General features: G+C 33.0%; 1 protein-coding gene and 2 non-coding genes across 3 annotated transcripts in view; all 3 read left to right on the top strand.

The window, feature by feature from the left end:
* Nucleotides 1–19,283, top strand: part of LOC138937462 (xaa-Pro aminopeptidase 1) — a 31,878-nt gene that overhangs the window by 9,790 nt on the left and 2,805 nt on the right. Inside the window, exons 2-4 of the mRNA XM_070303779.1 lie at nucleotides 16,484–16,707; nucleotides 17,848–18,027; nucleotides 19,026–19,143. Coding sequence (XP_070159880.1) covers nucleotides 16,484–16,707; nucleotides 17,848–18,027; nucleotides 19,026–19,143 — 522 coding nt within the window. The remainder of the gene's footprint in view (nucleotides 1–16,483; nucleotides 16,708–17,847; nucleotides 18,028–19,025; nucleotides 19,144–19,283) is intronic.
* On the top strand, nucleotides 317–389 carry Trnaa-agc (transfer RNA alanine (anticodon AGC)). The gene has a single exon. It is a non-coding gene; the product is annotated as a tRNA-Ala (tRNA).
* Trnaa-agc (transfer RNA alanine (anticodon AGC)) lies at nucleotides 15,996–16,068 on the top strand. Its single transcript has one exon. It is a non-coding gene; the product is annotated as a tRNA-Ala (tRNA).

A 19,283-nucleotide genomic window follows, 5' to 3' on the forward strand; every position in this document is an offset into this window, starting at 1 on the left:
ATTTTCATTTTTTTATAAAGGCCTTTAAGATAATTTCACGGGATAATATATGATAATAGATTGATCATTAACAACATTATTAAATTGAATACATAATTGTAGAAAATATACAATAGAGATTAAGAGCAGAATAGAAAGGTTCAATTAATAAAATTATTGCTGCATTTTACGATGATGATGTTTGCAATTACAACGATACGATAAATCAAAATTTTTGTATTTTATTCTGTTCCAAGTCTTAACGAAAATTATTATACATGTCAATATAGAATCTCAATGTTACGTGTGATGCTGAAAATATCACTGTATTGTCGAAGGGGGCGTAGCTCAGATGGTAGAGCGCTCGCTTAGCATGCGAGAGGTACCGGGATCGATGCCCGGCGCCTCCAAAATAATTTTTACATTTTAGTTAATTAGAAGAATTTAGTGTGCAATAATGTTTCAATCCATTTTACACATATATTTTTGATTCTAAAAAATAAATGTCAAAATTGCAGAAATTAAATTGATATAAATTCTTTTACATTTTTTTTTTTTTTTTTTTTTTTTTAGAATAACAGCCGATTATTGCATTAAAAAAAGTTGTAAGTTAAGTTTCAATAAAAAAAAAAACGATCTTTAATCGACTGAAGCTAGAACTGTTTGTCTTGTTCAATTTTGATATACAGAATTTTTTTATTGACAGATAAAGAAGAAAAAGAATACACACAAGACTATTTATTTCTGATCTTTCTAACATAATGGTGTTAACTACAACTATGAACAGAACGATAATTAATTTGAATTAATGTGCATGATACATTGAAGAATTTATTGATCGTAAAATAATTTTCGCAATCTCTCTCTTCTTTTCTCTCTTATGAAAAAAGAAAATAAAAAAAATATCTAATTTTAGAGAAATTACTTAATTTCAGATTAAAGATTCCCAGCAAACTTTCTTCTCAACTTTTTCACTTAGGGTTGCTATACAGCTTTGACCACTTGTGTAAGAATGAAATCTTGCACTATTATTTTTTAACGATTTATTATTTAGTCCGAAACAGAAAGAGAGAGACCTATTATTTTATATCATATTATATTATCAAATTATTCGTTATATGACATTTTTTTTTTTTTTTTTTAATTGATAAGAAGAAATTTATCTTTCTCCGCAGAATAGATGATTACACAAAAAAATTGATTAGCCATGACCTTAATCACGAGCTCTCCTCTGACGCGATTGTATCGCGCCGACATATGAAAGTCCGTTATGTTGAAATGACATCGCGTCGTAGCGAGTATAGCATTTAGACATTCTACCGCGCTGGCCTAAGCTCGCTTAGCTCTCTGGCTACCTTCTCGACTAGTCTGTTCTCCGGTTAATTCTAAACCGTGATTTACCAACAACCGCGGGATCAGATAAACTGATGCTGGGTTCACATACTACGTGCTACTCCTAATCCGCCTTCTAATCTTGTATACATAGCTAAAATACTCGGCATGAATCGTATCTGTGTGTAAATATGTGCGTGTGTGTGTGCGCGCGCGCGCGCGCGTATGTGTCACGTCTTGTATGTGTTGTTTCTATGTGCGTCCCAGAACTTCCTTCACGCTCTCTAGTCCTAATCCTCGAGCATCGTTACTAATCTGTCACGTTTATAAAGGATGCAATATGATTGAATCTTTTATCTTCATATATTGGATATGTGAATTTTTGAAAAAAAAATTTTCGAAACATTTATAGCTTTATTCATCTCACTATTAGTGAATTTGTTATCAGTGCTGTTAGTATGTTTTCGATATAACCATGCGATAAAATGAATAATGCTGTTTATTTTGATATAATAGATGTAATATAATTAAATCGATCTCTTTTTATATATTAAGTAAGTATTTCAATCTTTTAAAGAAAGTTTATCAACTTTATTCATCTTAATGTACTATTAATGGATTTGCTATCAGTGCTATTGATAAGTTTGCGATCTAACTATGCGATAATATTAAAATAAGACCGTTTATAAAAATAATACAATATAATTTTGATGTGTTTTCTAGTGTTCAAAAAATTTAAAATTATGCATCTCAAAAGAAATTTACAATATCAACTGTTACAATAAACTAAGGTCAAATAGAAAATATGATGTCTAGACATAGAAATTATTTATTAGCATTTCGTGCCAACGTATTGATATAATTTATGAGAAGTTTATTTTCATTTAGTTGCTTGTATGTGTTTTCGATTAAATATAAATTGAATATATAAAACAATAATAATATATATTGATAAGCGTTTGTGTAGAAGATTATAAGCAGGGTGAAAAGGAGGATAAGATTGACAATATTAAGAAAAATATGCAATGAACTGGCTTTATCAATCATACTGATCAAATGCTAATGAGAAAAAGAAGGAGAGGTGAAAGAGAAAGAGAATATACGCGCGCGTTACACAAATTGATCTTACGCAATGATTGCTTGCGCCCGGTATTCGACTTTAGCGAAGTACACGTCAACCCCCGAAAGTCGATCCACATCCCGTAATAGGGTCAATGAAAGGAACGCTCGCGTATATAGGCCTACCGCGTTCAACCCCTCGCGACTCGTGTTCTCCTGTTGCTCCGCATGTTTTTTCTTTGTTCAGTATTCAGTAATCATTCAGTATTTACCAAGTATTATTGCGAATAGCGCCTGTGACACGTGCGAGAGACACGATGTGCCGCATGAACGAACGGTAGTCGCGGTGTCGCGCATATTCGCGTACATACGTGATGAATCGGATACGATGGGAGAGGAGAAGCTCGACACATCCTGCAACCCTAATAATGCATGTGTGCATATGGTGACGTAATACGTCTGACACGCGCAGCGGCGCGGCAAATGTAAGTCCAAAGACCATATTACCTTTCAACAAGTATACTTGCTGCAAATTTTTTAGACATAAAAATCTTGCTCTTTTCCTTTACAATTAATGATATTAATATAATATTATAAAAAAGTCTCTCTCTCTACCTCTCTCCTCTCTCTCTCTCTCTCTCTCTCTATATATATATATATATACAATATATATATATATAAAATGGAATGATTATACATACATAATTATTCTTATGTTTTATTAATTTTAATGAATTTTTGTCACACTGAATCTTATAATAGTGGCACAAAATTTTTTTATGATATGAGCTGCATTCAGAAACGAGCAAAATTTGAGACAAGAGAGAGAATAAGAAAAAAATTTAAGAAAATTCTTTGTTTCGAATAAATAATTTTGCCAAACTAATTAATTTAAATAAGAATAAAAACTGAACGTACAATGCACGTAACTGTTGTATTTATCCTGTTCCCTATTGCAATAGTATTACTGCTAGCGGACTTAAATCGTTCCTTCGCATTCGCCACTTGCGCGCGCAAAGCTTCTCGAGAATACACGTTGTTTATGCGTTCCGTGCACAATTGGACCACAGTCAGGCTTCGGCCTCGGTCCAAAAAGGAGTAAAGGAGGAGTCGAAGGAGCAAACCGGAGATCATGTTTCCCCGATAACCGATGTGCGCGCAGCAGTGCGTAAGCAGTTCGCGCGAGCGTTTCGAGCCTATGGGGAAACATGCGTGCGTACATACGCGCGTACGTGCGTGCATGCATGCGTGCGTACGCGTTGTTATGGTGTGCACGATGCTCGCTGGCGAGGGGAACTCTCGGGCCCTTTGAACACTCCCTATAGAGGCTGATACCTTGGTAAGGCCACGCATCGCCCCCCAGGCCCTTTATTCCTCCATGTCCTTGTCCCTAAGATAAAATATCCGTTTACGAAACCAAGAAGAGAAATAGTTATCTTTTATTTATTTCAATGACAATGAGTGAGAGATTGCTATTTTCATTAGTATTCTTGTGGACATATCAAATAAGTATACGCACTTTTTAAAACGATCACGTTAGATGAATAATATAATGTTTATTAGTAGTTTTCTCCTCTAAATTATTAAAAATTAAAACCGAAAAGAATAGAATTAGGATATATATTGTTATAAATACTTGCAGCACGCGTCTTCTCGTTGTATGAAAATGCCAATAGAAATTTTCTTCGCAATTTATTAATGGTGATTGCCTGCTTATCCAATAAGCCATCATAACTGTATATAATATATTATTAACGTATAATATATTATGGATATAATGTAAAATCGTGCACATATATAGAAGTTTTTTTTTTGCTATCTCTATATAAATTAACTTACAAATATAATTTAACAAACCGATCACTGCGCGCTTTTAAAACCTAAGTACTAATGAATTAATAAAGTATTTTTAAGAATATTTGTATAATCATATATAAATGAGAGAACGAACGATTGACGTCGAAGAAATTGTTTCTTTTCTATATTTCATATTAGAAGAAATATGGAAAATAAATATTTAATTCTCCTTATGTAAATATTTAAATTACATGTGAGAATTTCCAAAATCTCTTTGAATCAATATCTAAATATAAAGTCGAGGCTGGATTCTATTTTTATAAAAAGCCGAAGTTCATTGTTTGCTGTTTATATTTTCATGAAATACTCGTCGCAAATGTCGAAGCGATCGTTACGAAAAGATTGACAAATGATACGTTAAATGTCGTATGACAGAAACTTCGCGCATGGATAAGCGGGCTACGATGTGCAGAAGACGTTGCACAATTGCTTACGTAAATTACTATTAAACGTTTCAATGTACAAACGCATAACGTTTCGCGTATAATAATATCCCGATAAATAAATCACGCGGAAACTCTCATACGCATTCGAACATGTGTTAACCCCGGCACATTTATAAAACTTATATAATATATTATTAGCCTTTCTTACAATTGCCAAGTTCTTTGGTATTCGAATTCTCGCGCTGAATCTGAGAGAATCAATCGCGAAAAGAACATCATTACCTACGATTGTACAGTTAATTTTCTACGGCGATTATTATACAATAAGCATACGCCAATGTATACCTATTTTTTAGAAGGAAAAAAAAAAAGAAGAACTAAAAGTAGAAACGCGCTATAAACTATGGAATTTTAATTGACGCAAAAAAAAGAGAGAGAGAGAGAGAGAAAGAAACGAGATGTCTTTCTATCTCCCTCGCGCGAGACTCGCGATGGTTTCCGTTCAGCTTTGCCGGGACCCAGACATCAGCGATGATACTACTCCCACGCTTCCATCTCCTGTGCGCTATGCGACCCTGGTAAAAATTCTCGTTCTCTATTGTTCCACCCTAATTAATGCCCCCACTCTCGCGTCCGGACACGAACGACATTGGCTCACGCTCCGCCTCTCATCCGACACGACGTGATCCCCCTGTATCTTCATACGGCCCTGCTACGTCGCGCTGTCACTTATCCAATATCTGTAAACAAAAAATGGTCAGTGTTGTCGGTGGGAGTAAGATGAATGACTCGCGTCGGTGCGGTGCATCATTCGCGTAAATATATGCTGCGAATTTGTAAAGGTGCCAGAATTATACTTTAGCGAGGTGGAACTTATGTGTATCGGCCAATGTGTGAAACTTTTTGCCTCGTTTAATAAACTTCTAATTATTCGTTCGATTATCGATAAAATAAAAAGATTAAAGAGAATATTTATCAACACCTTGACATATATGTATCTCGCAAAGAATATATATATATATATATTTTTTTTTTAATTCAATCAATTGCATCGTTATATATGAGAATTTTATATTTTAAAAGCACATCGCGTAGAATCCTCGATTCTAATTTTAATGGCAAGTTCTTGAATCACACATATGGTAGAATCTATCTTTTCTTAATCAAAGTAATGAGATATCAATAATTTTCGAAGCGGTTAAAAATCCTTTACGCAAACGAACAGAATGTAATGAAAAAATGAGATACGACTCTTACAGTTCAATTAATTCGAAATAAATTATTTTTATCTCTGACATTTGCATCGCGATACGAACAGAGTTGTTCGTGAGCCAATTAACTTGCAAGTCCGTATCACGTAGAAATTCACGCGATGTAGCTGGAGAAGTGGCGTTTTTTTAACACAAAATGTCGCGTCCTGTACCAGGTTACTATGTTGCGTGCCGAGTTCCGTTTACAAATGTAACGCTCCCGGCTTTTCGCCAATGCGCCTTCGTTGCAGCTTCTGTTTTCCTGTGTAATTGCAAACTGTCGCTTGTTTACAGCAAATTGTTGCAACTCTTCGCGCGGTGTAATGACAGCTAAAAGAATATTTTGGCAGTTACGCATGAGTGCGATTCGCGCGCATTTAGTTTGTAATTTTGCAAAATATTCTTTTCTGTCCATTGAAAATTATTTCGTCATTTTATATACTTTGCATTATGTAAATTTAAAGAAAAAATTACAATGTTGCTATTTTACGAATATAGACAGACGGATATAGATATACTGCAGATAGATCAAGCGGTAAAGTATTTTAAATACTTTGTAACATATAAATTACGCGTGATTTATCGACATCGTAATCTCCTCTTTTAACAAATTTAAAAACTTATTTTTGCATTTTTTACAAAATGGCAATTTGTTGCGACTGCATTACGTACAGAGATACTTCATTAACAATGTAAATAAATTATAAAATATCAATAGCTCTCTGCTCCTTGCTGCTCACGCTACTTTCATTCACTTTTAACGCATAGAAAATATAAATGGATAAATTTTTATGAACAATATTATATTGTTACAATTACATGTAACATTTCATCATATATACATATAAGTACACCATCGAGCCAGGAACCAATGTTATCCTCCTACCCTCCTAATACTTGAGTGTCTCGTCTGTTCTAACCCATTTCTTCCCGAATGACTTTAATTCGCTCTGGCGGGCTTTTCATCCACATAGGTCCCCCGTATCACGAATTCTATCTGCTTATCTTTGCGATGCTGATATAAATCGTAGCAGAAACTGGAGCCAATTCTCCCAACTTAGCGAATCATAAGAGTCGACATAGACACCCGCAATGTTTGATACTCTTCTAATATCGCGGTAACGAGCGTAGGCCACCTCCTCGCTCTCACGCGTCATATTAATCTCCTTGATAAAATTAAGTTCGTCATGTTGCATCACATCTCGGTCTTGGAGATTCGCCCCCACCTAATATTACCGCAATGTTCGTATAAAGTCAGTGTATTGTATTTTCAAAACGCAATAACGTAAAAAGTAGACTAAGTAGTGTTTAATATAATATCAAATTCTTTTTTTTTCCATTTTATTCAAAATATTTTGACATAAAGTTACTCAGAAAAAAAATTTACGAATGATTCCTTCAGGTGTTATAAACGTATTGCCATCTGTGCATACTTCATTACGACGTTTCATTAATATGAATTGCGAATGATTCTTTCAGGTGTTATAAATATATTGCCATCTGTGCATCTTCATTATGACGTTTCATTAATATGAATAGGAAGAATTGTATTTTTCTTTCTTACGAAAACGAGATATTGAATAAATCTATAAATACATAGTAAATCAGTTAGGAACACACATAAGCGAATAAAATAAAATTATTATTCTATTTTATTGTAAATATATAATAACCTTTTATTATAAATTTCATCGATATTGTTTCGCGATTAACGATGACCGTCTGAAAAAAGACAAATTATATTGCTGCTATGCTTTTATGCAGAGCACGATATATCATATTTTTGATAGAAGAAGGAGAGCGTAAAAAAGTTAAACAATATTATATAATTATAGTCTCTTGATAGGCCGTTACATTCGGTAGAATTATTATACAATAATTAAACAGACGATGTAAACGACAGTTTCACACTGCGAGCAGTAGTTCCAGCTCGAAGCACTTGTAAGGATACCACAAACATCTGTCTGGGCCACGCTCAGGATGAACGAGGGCAAACCTCTCTTGATGCCGATGACTGCGTTTCGGTTACCAACTGACTGCGTCAAATGCGCTACCCCCGCCGAGGGGGCGGTGCTTGAAAATCACTCTCTGTGCCCTCGTGTTACCCTGCTACCGAACCGCCCTTGTTTTCCAATAAATACAAAGCATTTTCGCCGCGATCGGCGATCGGCGAAAAAGAAATTCGAACGCTCCGTAGACTCTTTTTTTTTATCCCTATCCTCGTTACTCTCGAGAGGGGTATTTTACGAGTCGCGTGACGACTTTACGGAAAACCGACGACTAAAACCTACCCTCGTCCGAATGGCGGCCTATTCCGTTTCCGGTTCGCGTTTCCATCGGGTCGCACCGCGACTTATTGTTAGCCTCCGTACAATTTATCGATCTCTCTTACCGCGTGTAACTATCGCGGTGAGCGGTCACGGAACGGGAAACGCGTCACCTCTAACTCCGTATGTCATCCCGTTCCACGCACCAATCGGGAATTCCTATTCCGATCCGATATTCACGGATCTGCGTTTACTCCCCTTATTCACGATGTCGAATCGTTGATTCCTTCTGTGTGCTGCCGATTCATCTCCACGTTGTTGTATCTCCGCCAAGAGGTGTTAATATATCATCAGTTTTAATATCATATTAATTCCCTGTCTCTTAATGTATGCATTAATATGAATGTCAGGCAATCGTCAATCATGATTATTCGCGATATACTCAATGTTCTTTCTTTCTCACGTAATTACTATTATGTATCCTAAATAATTAATACGAGAAATAATTCTACACATAATTGTTTTTATTTCTTTTTATATTGTTTATCGATAATGCACAAGCGATATATCAATTGAAAATAATATTTCGCGAGTATTTTCTTTTTTAATTTTTATATTTACTTCACAAGTTAGATGATATAGAATGGGGTTAACGATAGGTATAATTATTTACATTAATTATTTTAACTACATTCTCACCCTTTTACATTCTGTGTTCCTGTTCAATAGTAAACCTCTTTGTCGCGCATCAGTTTCGATTCCTTTTAATTATACCATCTTCGTCTTTTCTCTCTTCATCCGCTGTAATGTTCTCATGCGCATACGTATTAAGCATTAGAGCTTCTCGAGATAGATTATATCCATTTTATATGTAAAATATCGAAGTAAACTTGCGTTTTTCATATAGAATCCGAATAAATGAAAAAATACAATATATAGCACAGTTTCTATTTATCGCGTGTCTAAAAATATTAAACCTTGATTAAAGCAAGGGACACATCTCTAAAAATTTAACAACTTGATGTCACAATCAAAATAAAAAATCGAGACCTTTGTCACATAAATGACGTTGGCCCGTACACGTGTTCTCAACACGTGGCATTATCTGTCAAGGTCGCGCGCTGTAGCGGTAACGACCAATCAGCTTCCTCCATTTCCGTTGCAGCGGATCAGCAAGGTTGGCGTCGCAGCGGGAGCCTTCGTTCCGATTGCACGGTTACTAACCCCTTCGTCATGCCAAGTGCGCATTCGCGGTATTCGATATAGGGATGCACCTCCGTCACGGGATGCTACCCTGGCACGGTGGCGGGCACTGGCGACGCTTCGTCCGTCGGAAGGAGCCGCTAAAAACCTGGGACTCGCGACGCATCTTTTTCGCGACGCGACTTTCGGCCGATAAACGCCTGGAGACGAGGTCTGCGGCCTTGACGGTAGCTCGGAACGAGCCACTTAAGCAGGCGACCATCTCACTACGGCCAGGGCCGTATAGCGCGCGAGGCGGTCGGTGGCGGGAAGCCGTTCGAATTCCGTAGGGTGGAAGAGAGTAACGAGACTCGGTCGATGGAGGGTGAGAACGAGGGTGGCGCTGGACGAGGGGATGCTGACAGTAGCGATTTATGATGTCTTTTTACCGTCATCTCCGTCGTTTTCCTTTTTTCGCCGTTCTTTCCCCGTCCACTTTTTCTCCTCCCCCGCTCTCCTCTCTTTATCCCCCTTCTCTACCGGGTTATCGATCTTCACCGATGATGCCTGACGGCGCCAGCGCGCCGCCTCTCGTCGGCTTCTCGCAGCCCTCGTTGTTACCTATATATATAATATATATATATATATATATATATATATATATATATATATATATATATATATATACGCATGTATATATATATCCATGTGCATCAACATATACGATGAATGCAACTGCGTGGAAAGCACGTCCGATGGGGAACGGTGGGTGAAGGGATACGCGCGCCGCAGGAGTAGCAGTAATTCTCTCCTTTTTTTTGTGACAACGTGCAATGTAGCCTATACGGATTGATATCGTTACGATAAGAATAGCTCTAGCTTTCCATTCGTATTTTTTCTCCCATGAAATATTGTAGCAATTAATACAATTCTTTAGAAGATAAATATGTATATATAACAATAGAGAGATTTATCCAATTGATATACTTCTTTTTATTTTTGTGAAGGATACGTGATATATTAAAAGATGTGCAAAATTAATCTTTTATTTTTTATATTATTATTTATATATAATATACTTTTTAATGTATATATTTAATTTAATATGTCTAATTTTCCAAGATTCGAAGGGAGAAATTATTTGTATTTATATATAACAATGCAAGTAATAATATTACACATTGTGTGATTTTATATCATGCTCACTCATCCTTTGTTGTTTCAGATCCAATTTCAAATGTTCTTTTCTTGTTTCACCTTTGCGATTAAGCGGTATCTCTGATATATATATATACACACATGCAATTCTGATATAAGTTTAAAGAAAAGAGGCAACAAAAAAATTATTTGCGAATATCTATTTAACATGCCTTTTTTAAGAGGATATCTACCTATATAACTATACAACGAAAATTTCTTGAATGCTTTCATACTCATAGCCTTATAGAAAATATCATTAATCTCAAATTTATTCATCTCATATATCAGGGAAACTTGATATATTTTCGTTCTTCGCTATAAATTAATATTTATTAAATTTGTTTAATATTTATTATTTCATATATTTTTCATGAGTTCAACTTAAACTTCTCGTAACGATGTATGCTATGTGAAATAATTGATAGAATCACCCTCAACGCTAACTCTCTTTCTACTACCCTGTTGCAAAAAGCCTCGAGCCATCCCAAATCGAAGCCATACCAACCGCCTCCAAAGATGAATGCCTGATAGTTAAGCAAAGGGGATGCTTAACCGGCTTTTCGACTTTTCGTCTTTTTCAACGTCCATACTTTCTCGATCGCATGAATCGCTAGTCCGACATTCCTCGCTTCGTTCCTCGACGACGAGCCTCATAAATTTGACGAGTCGATGACACACCGATGACAGAGCAGAAACCGTCTCGCGACACTAACGAAAAAAAAAAAAAATGTTCAAGATTACCGGAAGATAAAATAATAATTATTTTATTGAGGTAACAGAGAGAAAGTAGATAATCGAACAAAGGAGCGAACTAACACAGCTACGAGAGATGCGAATATCATAAATCATCTGATTACTCGTAACCCATGTGATCCTGATCAGTAGATACTGAAGATCATCTCGAGACGTCGCACAAACTAGTTTGCAGATTCCATAGCGTATCAACGCGCGACTTTGTGTATAATACTTTTTTGATAGATAAATAGATTAGTTTCTCCTAGAAAGATTTTACATTATAATAATTCAAGAATAATAATTACATGAAAACAAATTTAAAAAAGAATAATTAATTAGAAATTATATAGATCAGACAATATGTAACGTAATATAAAATGTTTATAAATATTTAGAACCACACTTAAATGTTATAAATTTTTATCAATTTTTCTATTTTTATTTATATTTGTAACTGATATTTTTTCATATATACATGATACATTTAGTATAATTATTCATCGATTTAAAATTGACGAATCAAATTAATTTGAAGTTGATTTTAAATAATTTTTACGTTCTTTTATAATGTTCCTATTCAAATAAAATCGATAATTATATCTATCTTCAAACATAGATAAGAATATGAGCTATCATATATTATTATTACTTTTGACATGTTAAGACAATATTTGTTGTGGAATCGCGTAATTTTTTTTTTTTTTTGTCTATAAACTTTAATAAATTTTCGAAATAAACGTTCTCGCGAAGCCATATGAGAATCATATATCGCATATCTATCTGTTACTAGCATCGTCAGCGACATACTTTTTCATTTATAATCAGAGAGCAAATTTCTATCATCGACCTAACTATGAAATTTTATCTCGTACGCGGATGTTAGTCGATACTAATCGCAATATATTCTAATTGGAGTTTCTGCTGTCGAACTAACGGCGTACTGCTAACAGCACTGCTAACATTTTGCTTACTAGGAGAGCAGCGTTGAATGAAGGCAAGAGGACTGACTGCGAGCTGCAAGCGACAAACTGGTCCACAGGCACAAGATGAAATCACGATATGTTCTTAGAGATTATGCGAGCCTGTTCAATAGATGCTAAAGATCATCTCGAGAAATAGTCCGGTCTCGCAGCATCTCGATCATCTCTCCTTCTGCGTGTCATTTAATAGATATGTTGGACGCACGATTGACACGATGAGATATTTATACCAATATAAGATAACAAAAGGCAAAATTATCCCGAAGATACAATATATCGCGATCCTTTTGATAATAATTTTTACTTAGAAACACTCGATGCGCGTGTTCGCAAATATTTATTATTATTGTTATGCGTATTATTATTATTATTACTGCGTAATAAAATGTTAGACAATTTATAAATATACATCGCTATAATCGATAAATTCAACGTCAATTATATAATCATAGTTTCACAGAGACATATCTCATTATCAAAGATTATTAGAATAATTATTAAATTATTCATTTATTTATATAATTTTTATTAAGAAATGCCACCTCGCAAATGTAATAATTTCACCCTCCCGATGACATACAAGTAAGTAATCAATATGAAAATAACGCGCGACGTATTCGAGATGTAAAGTCGCGGCCATTGCGCCATGGGATTCGCGTCGGTCGCCCTTTAAACTCTTCATCGTCCTAACAGCCGGATCGGATAGAAGCACGAAAGTGAGTGGTGAACAAATGGTAGATGGACAGCGGCAACGTGGTACCAACTAAGAAGGCGAATCGCTTTGGCCTCGTCAAGTTCACCCCTCCGTTATACCTGGGCGAGAACCTTGCCTTCTCACGCCCTTCCGCGGCATCGATTCGCTCTACGTGTGTACGTACATACATATATCTCTGGGTTTCGTTCCTTGAGGCTATCCCTGCTCTGCGTCCGAGAGTAACCAGAGATTCATGATAGCCTGGTGTCTTTGGGACAGTAAAGCGAGTGACGAACCAATGGTCGCGAGCAAAGGCGAGACAAGAGAAAAGCATTCTCGAAATTGTGTAAATTTGAAGCAGCAAAGAATAAATGTTGCGCATACTACGTAATCATTGTTTGTACATAATAGTATTATTTGTCTTTTTACAGATACTTTTGTCACATGAAAGCAGAGAGCCGAATATTATATATTATATCCATAGATGTCGAATATTTATATTTTTATCGTTGCATCATAGAATAATTGTGTGATTTAAGACATTTAATATAATGCAAAATGATATTAAAATAATATAAAACTTATATCTATTTAATATAATATTAAACTTATATTTATTATTCTTTCTTTCCTTTTTTTTAATGAGAAATTGATATGCAACATAACGGTTACAAACATATATTCAATTTATTATTCATCTTTATAGAATTATTATAAATTTATTATATTTACATACGAGAGAGAGAGAAAGGGAGAGACGATTACATTAAATATTTACAAAATACTTATTGCTAATTGCTCAGCATTGCCATGTTATTATATGTCGTTATTATTCTCACGCAGCTTGAAATGAGAATATTATAGAATAAAATGTGATACAGTTATTTATTAATTAGTCTACGCAATTATTATATACATGACATGCAAATATATTGTGAAATGTTCGAAATAATCCATCGTTTATGAAAAAGTATAATTAGCTTCTATTATTTTTATAGTTATATTAAATGATGCGTTAGAACTATTTTAAGTTGCATCATTCGCTTCTTTGCGTTTGATAAGAAGTAATACAATACGATATTTTATTGTAAATCGACATCCTTTTCTCATTCCTTTCATATGGCCATAAATTTGTCGTAAAAAAACATTTTATCTTATATATGAAATTATTTTATCGATGACACGAGTTCTTCCCATGTACCATTTCCATTGCATATAATATAATGGAATTTCTTTCCTCCGAATGGCACGTCTTTGTCAACTAGAATAACTTAAGGGGATAAGAAGATATTCGTAAATATCGAATTAAATAATGAGATGAATAAGCAATGTAATCTTTACAGCACGCGGAAAAATTATAGAGAAAATTATCAAGCTGAAAATTGTAAGGTTACATTGGAGTAAAACTTTCCTACTGCACGCTCCTACTTCCCTAGTAATATATTTAATATTACTTGATGTTTACGTTAAATTATTAAATTAAACAATACGCTGACCTAGTTATGGCGCATTAATGATAAAATACGCGACACTGTACGTGATATTTCGCCCGAATTATATTCGATCCGTTCCCCCACGTTCATTTACGAAATTGATCTCTTGTCGCGAACGCTACACGATAGAAGATACGCGACACATCTTCCTGTGAATGTGATGTTCGCGGAAAGAGATAGATTCGGTGAGAGAAAAAAAAAAAAAAGTGAGAAAGGAGAAAACAGACAAGAGCGAATTTGATCGATTTGACATATATACTACTTGCGTGTAAGATGACGTTTCAATATATAATACATGTAACGATCAAACATGCGTTTCGGGACGATTAAACTCCAAGTTCGATATGCTTTCCTGGTACGCAAGCACCACTTAGCACACCCTCTGGATTCCCATGAAACGTAATACTATATATATATATATGCAACGGAAATCAAGCTAATTTTGGTCAACATGATCAATTAGCGCAAGTCGCGCTGCATCCCTCGTTATTCATTGCGTAAAGAATCATGTATAGAAATTTTAGGAACTCATGCACCATTGTTGCGTCATTTGTATGAAAATTTTCTAATTTACCACACAGACAAAGTTTATAATGATCTCTCTCACAGATTATATTTTAATTGAATTTTTTTCGAATTTTGCTTGCTGTTCAAAGTTTGAACTTTTATATCATTAATCGCTGATAAAATATTTAAGGCAAGAACACGTTTATCGTTCTGTTTTAATTTTTATCTATTATCTATTTATTTTGCTTATATTTCTTGTATCCAGTACAATGTACATTACATATGTTGAATCATAGATACATTTACATTTAATATATATTTAAATTATACATATACACACACACACACACACATAGACACATTATATGGTACAATTTGTCAAAGAATATAAAATTATATTAAATATTATTATATTGAAATTATTCATAAATGGATCATGATGAATGGATCAGTTACCAGTTTTATTTTGATAGAAAAAAATATTAAATTTATATTTTCTTTTTATATAAAATAAAATTTTTATCACACACATACATATATTTATACACACACGTATTTACATACATACATGCATATACGTATTTAAAATAATATCTTTCATAGATTCAGTACTCACAAAATTATAAAAAAATACTTAAAGAAGAAATGTATTAAAATTATTTATTTTTGACAATTTTTATTTGGACAAAATTTTTAATAATTATTTTTCCAACAATCAAATCCGGTTTGTTGTTGTCTATTATCGCGTATGCTTAAGAAAATATTTCCGGATTATTCACATTATTATTATTTATCATTATCTTTTGATAGATTATATAATCTTTGTAAAATTTATTTTTAGCTAATTTAGTAACTAAATATAATTCACAATTATGAATTATGTCATAATTTATTCATATAATTATTTTGACTCTTAAGCAAGGCAGGCACTTATATCATTTATATTTCGCATAAATAAATTTTAAACAAAACTTATACACATATATATATATATATATATTTGTTTATTTATCTTGTCTCTCTAGTTATATTATCAACCAGATCAGCACTCATTAAGAAAACTCCTTTCATCTGGGGGGCGTAGCTCAGATGGTAGAGCGCTCGCTTAGCATGCGAGAGGTACCGGGATCGATACCCGGCGCCTCCAACCCTTGTCTTTTGCATAAAATTTAAGCATTATATTTCAATCATTTTTTATATTATTGATACCATCCATCTTAGGCCTGCGTCATACATTTTTTTCATTATCTTAACTCATTATTCCCCTTATTTATCTATATAGTTAAGATGAATGTTTAAATTCTCTAAATTCTACAAAAAAATTATGTTTTTTACATCTTTCGATTTTTAATTTTTTGTAATATTTATCTTCTGTTTTATATCTCAATCCCAGTTTACTAGAATCATTCTTAAGACTTGATTAACAATTAATTAAAAATCAAATTCAATCAATCCATCTTTTATATACACTGTCAATGTATCTTGTAATCGATATGTATGTGTAACATATTTTTCTTGTGCTATTTTTTTGTCAAAAGAGTTAGAAAATTTGTCTGACGCAGAATTAACGAGAGCCGATACCAGCAAATTGTCAAAGCCAGAATACAACTATAATGGCGCCAAAAGATCGTACTGCCCCGTGAATGCTTACCTCGAAAATCAACCGGTTAATCGATATGACAGTTCTTTGCGATTGAGACAACTGAGATCTGAGATGATTCGCGTAGCGGCAGTTCAAGGGCCAGCACTCGATGGTTACATCGTTACTTCGTATGACGAGCATCAAGTGAGTTCTATCCCATCAACGTGATTAAATCGGATCGATATTCATAATTATGATTTATCTATCCCAGAGATTTACTTGTACATATCTTACGAATTGGCGTGTCACATTTATATTAGTAGATTAATCTCGACTAATTGTAGATAAGTATAAAATAAACGGTAACAATTATCACGATAATTTTTACAAGCATTTATATTTAATAATAGAAAAAGTCGATTATAGTGGCTACCAGAATTTATTTAAAATAATTAATTTTTTTTTAATGTTGATTATCTTGTTACAAATTAAACTGCTTGCATTACACCAAGTCAAATCGCTCGATACGCAATAATAATAGACATTGTATTCACAGATTGAATTAAATCGATTTGTTAGTAATATGATATCGATATATATACGCATTGACAATTAATGTATATTATATATGCTAAATGTCTCTTTTCTTATTATATTTAAATTTCAGACAGTGAGCTTTGCTTCTCACGGCCGTGCTGGCCCTTTAGAGGTATTCGCGTGGTATACAATATTTGAAAGCTTCTCTTATTAAAAATAATACTTCGCATAAATATAACTTTGGCTGATATGCTTACTCTGTATTTGCTAAAATTTTATGGTTTTGGATGCAGTGAAACCGTGTTTTTCAATGAGAAATGTTTTAGTGATTTGAAACTTTAACGCGATACAAAAGAAACAAATATATAAAAAAAATAAAAAATGTTTTTCTAAATATTAAATGATAAAATTTTATGAAGACTCAAAAAATACACTATCGCTCAAAAGTTTAAAACATCTTATAATTTTTAAATAAAATAATTATTATTATAAGAAAAACAATTGTAAAATATAATTTTTTATTTCGAAATATTATAGGATGCTTCTCAAACTTTTGAGCAATACAATATACATATACCTGTACTTATACCAACAGCATGTACCTGTGAAATCTTCCGAGTTTTATTGACGACTGAAAGCGACTGAAGGACATCGATTTAAGTCGAAACATTGACTTTGACATTTATTTTAATGCTGATTGATTAGGAAAACTTTTTTGCAAATTATTATATAATTAATATTAATAGTCTTCCCATATATTCATATATATTATTATTAATAAAACTTTTATAAATTCTTTTTATATAGAGCGAAATCGTGGATCCGCGTGATATGAGAAGAGAGTTTCTTACTGGATTTTATGGAAGTTCTGGAGAAGCCTTAGTCACTATAGACAAGGCAATACTTTGGACTGATGGCCGATATCATATTCAAGCTGACCATCAGCTGGACTGCAACTGGAGTTTAATGAAGCAAGATGAATCCGACGTGAGTAAATTAATCCAAGTTTAAATTTTTATTATTGTGATATAATACAAGGACGAAATCTTTATCTCTTCTCTGCATTTATATGCTTAATAACTATCAGTTTATTATATATTCATGTACCATTTCCATTATTACATATTCGTATATTATTTGATACAATTACACATTTTCTTTATTTGTCAATAAATTAAATTGTCTTTATTTATTATAACAGCAAATTTTTTCTTATCATAAACTTATATTTCTATTTTTTACCTTCACCTTTAAAAAAATATTTTCTAACAGCGGTTTCTAATAAGACTCCGAAGATAATAAGAATATAAAAATCAAGATAGTAACAATTAATTGCATATATTAATATTTAAAATCTGATTAAAATTTTTTAATTATATTATGAAACCTTAGATTGTGTGTGTGTGTGTGTGTGTGTGTGTGTGTGTTATAATTCGAATGAAACTTTGATTTGTTATTTGACATATTCAATTATTTTATTTTAATGATACTAATATCTACTCTCTCTCTCTCTCTCTCTCTCTTGGGGCTCTTATTACATATTTTCTTAATAATAAGTAATCGCATCGGTTTCCAAATGATGAGATTACTTATTATTAAGAGAATATATAATAAAAGCCTCGAGAAAGATATGTTTATTGTTATATATACTTATATATAGATAAAATTATTTTTCAGCATGTTTGTTTAAATTGAAATGCAAAGCTTTTCTGGCTTTAATCATGTTACTTATGATTATATTATCTTTATGATGTACTATATGTATTGTATGTATATTATAAAGAAAAGAAAATCATTTATGACAAATAGACAAAACATTCCTTAAATTTATGACAATATTATAACAATTCGCTACATTTGTCATATATACATATAAACACATCCAGCTTGTAACGAATAATGAGAATTTGCAATTAACAATAATTTTGTGAACATTTTAATATCGAGATCCATAACACATTAAAAAATATTTCCATTAATTTCAGGTACCTGGAATAACAGAATGGTTAATACACGAGTTTCGAAATCGATCGGAAATACGTATCGGTGCTAATCCAAAATTAATATCTGCATTTATATGGGAAATATGGGAAAGTGAATTAGGTAATAATCTCTTACAATTAGAGATAAGGCTTTTTTTATTAAACATTATATATTATATTTCTCCTTGCTGCGCATTACTTTACTAAATGTTATTGTAACAGATATATATTTTCTTCTAAAAATATATTTTACATATAAAA

Source organism: Polyergus mexicanus, unplaced genomic scaffold, assembly GCF_030449975.1.
Source record: "Polyergus mexicanus isolate NDT 795.1 unplaced genomic scaffold, iyPolMexi1.0 SCAF_11, whole genome shotgun sequence".
Taxonomy (NCBI): Eukaryota; Metazoa; Arthropoda; class Insecta; order Hymenoptera; family Formicidae; genus Polyergus; species Polyergus mexicanus.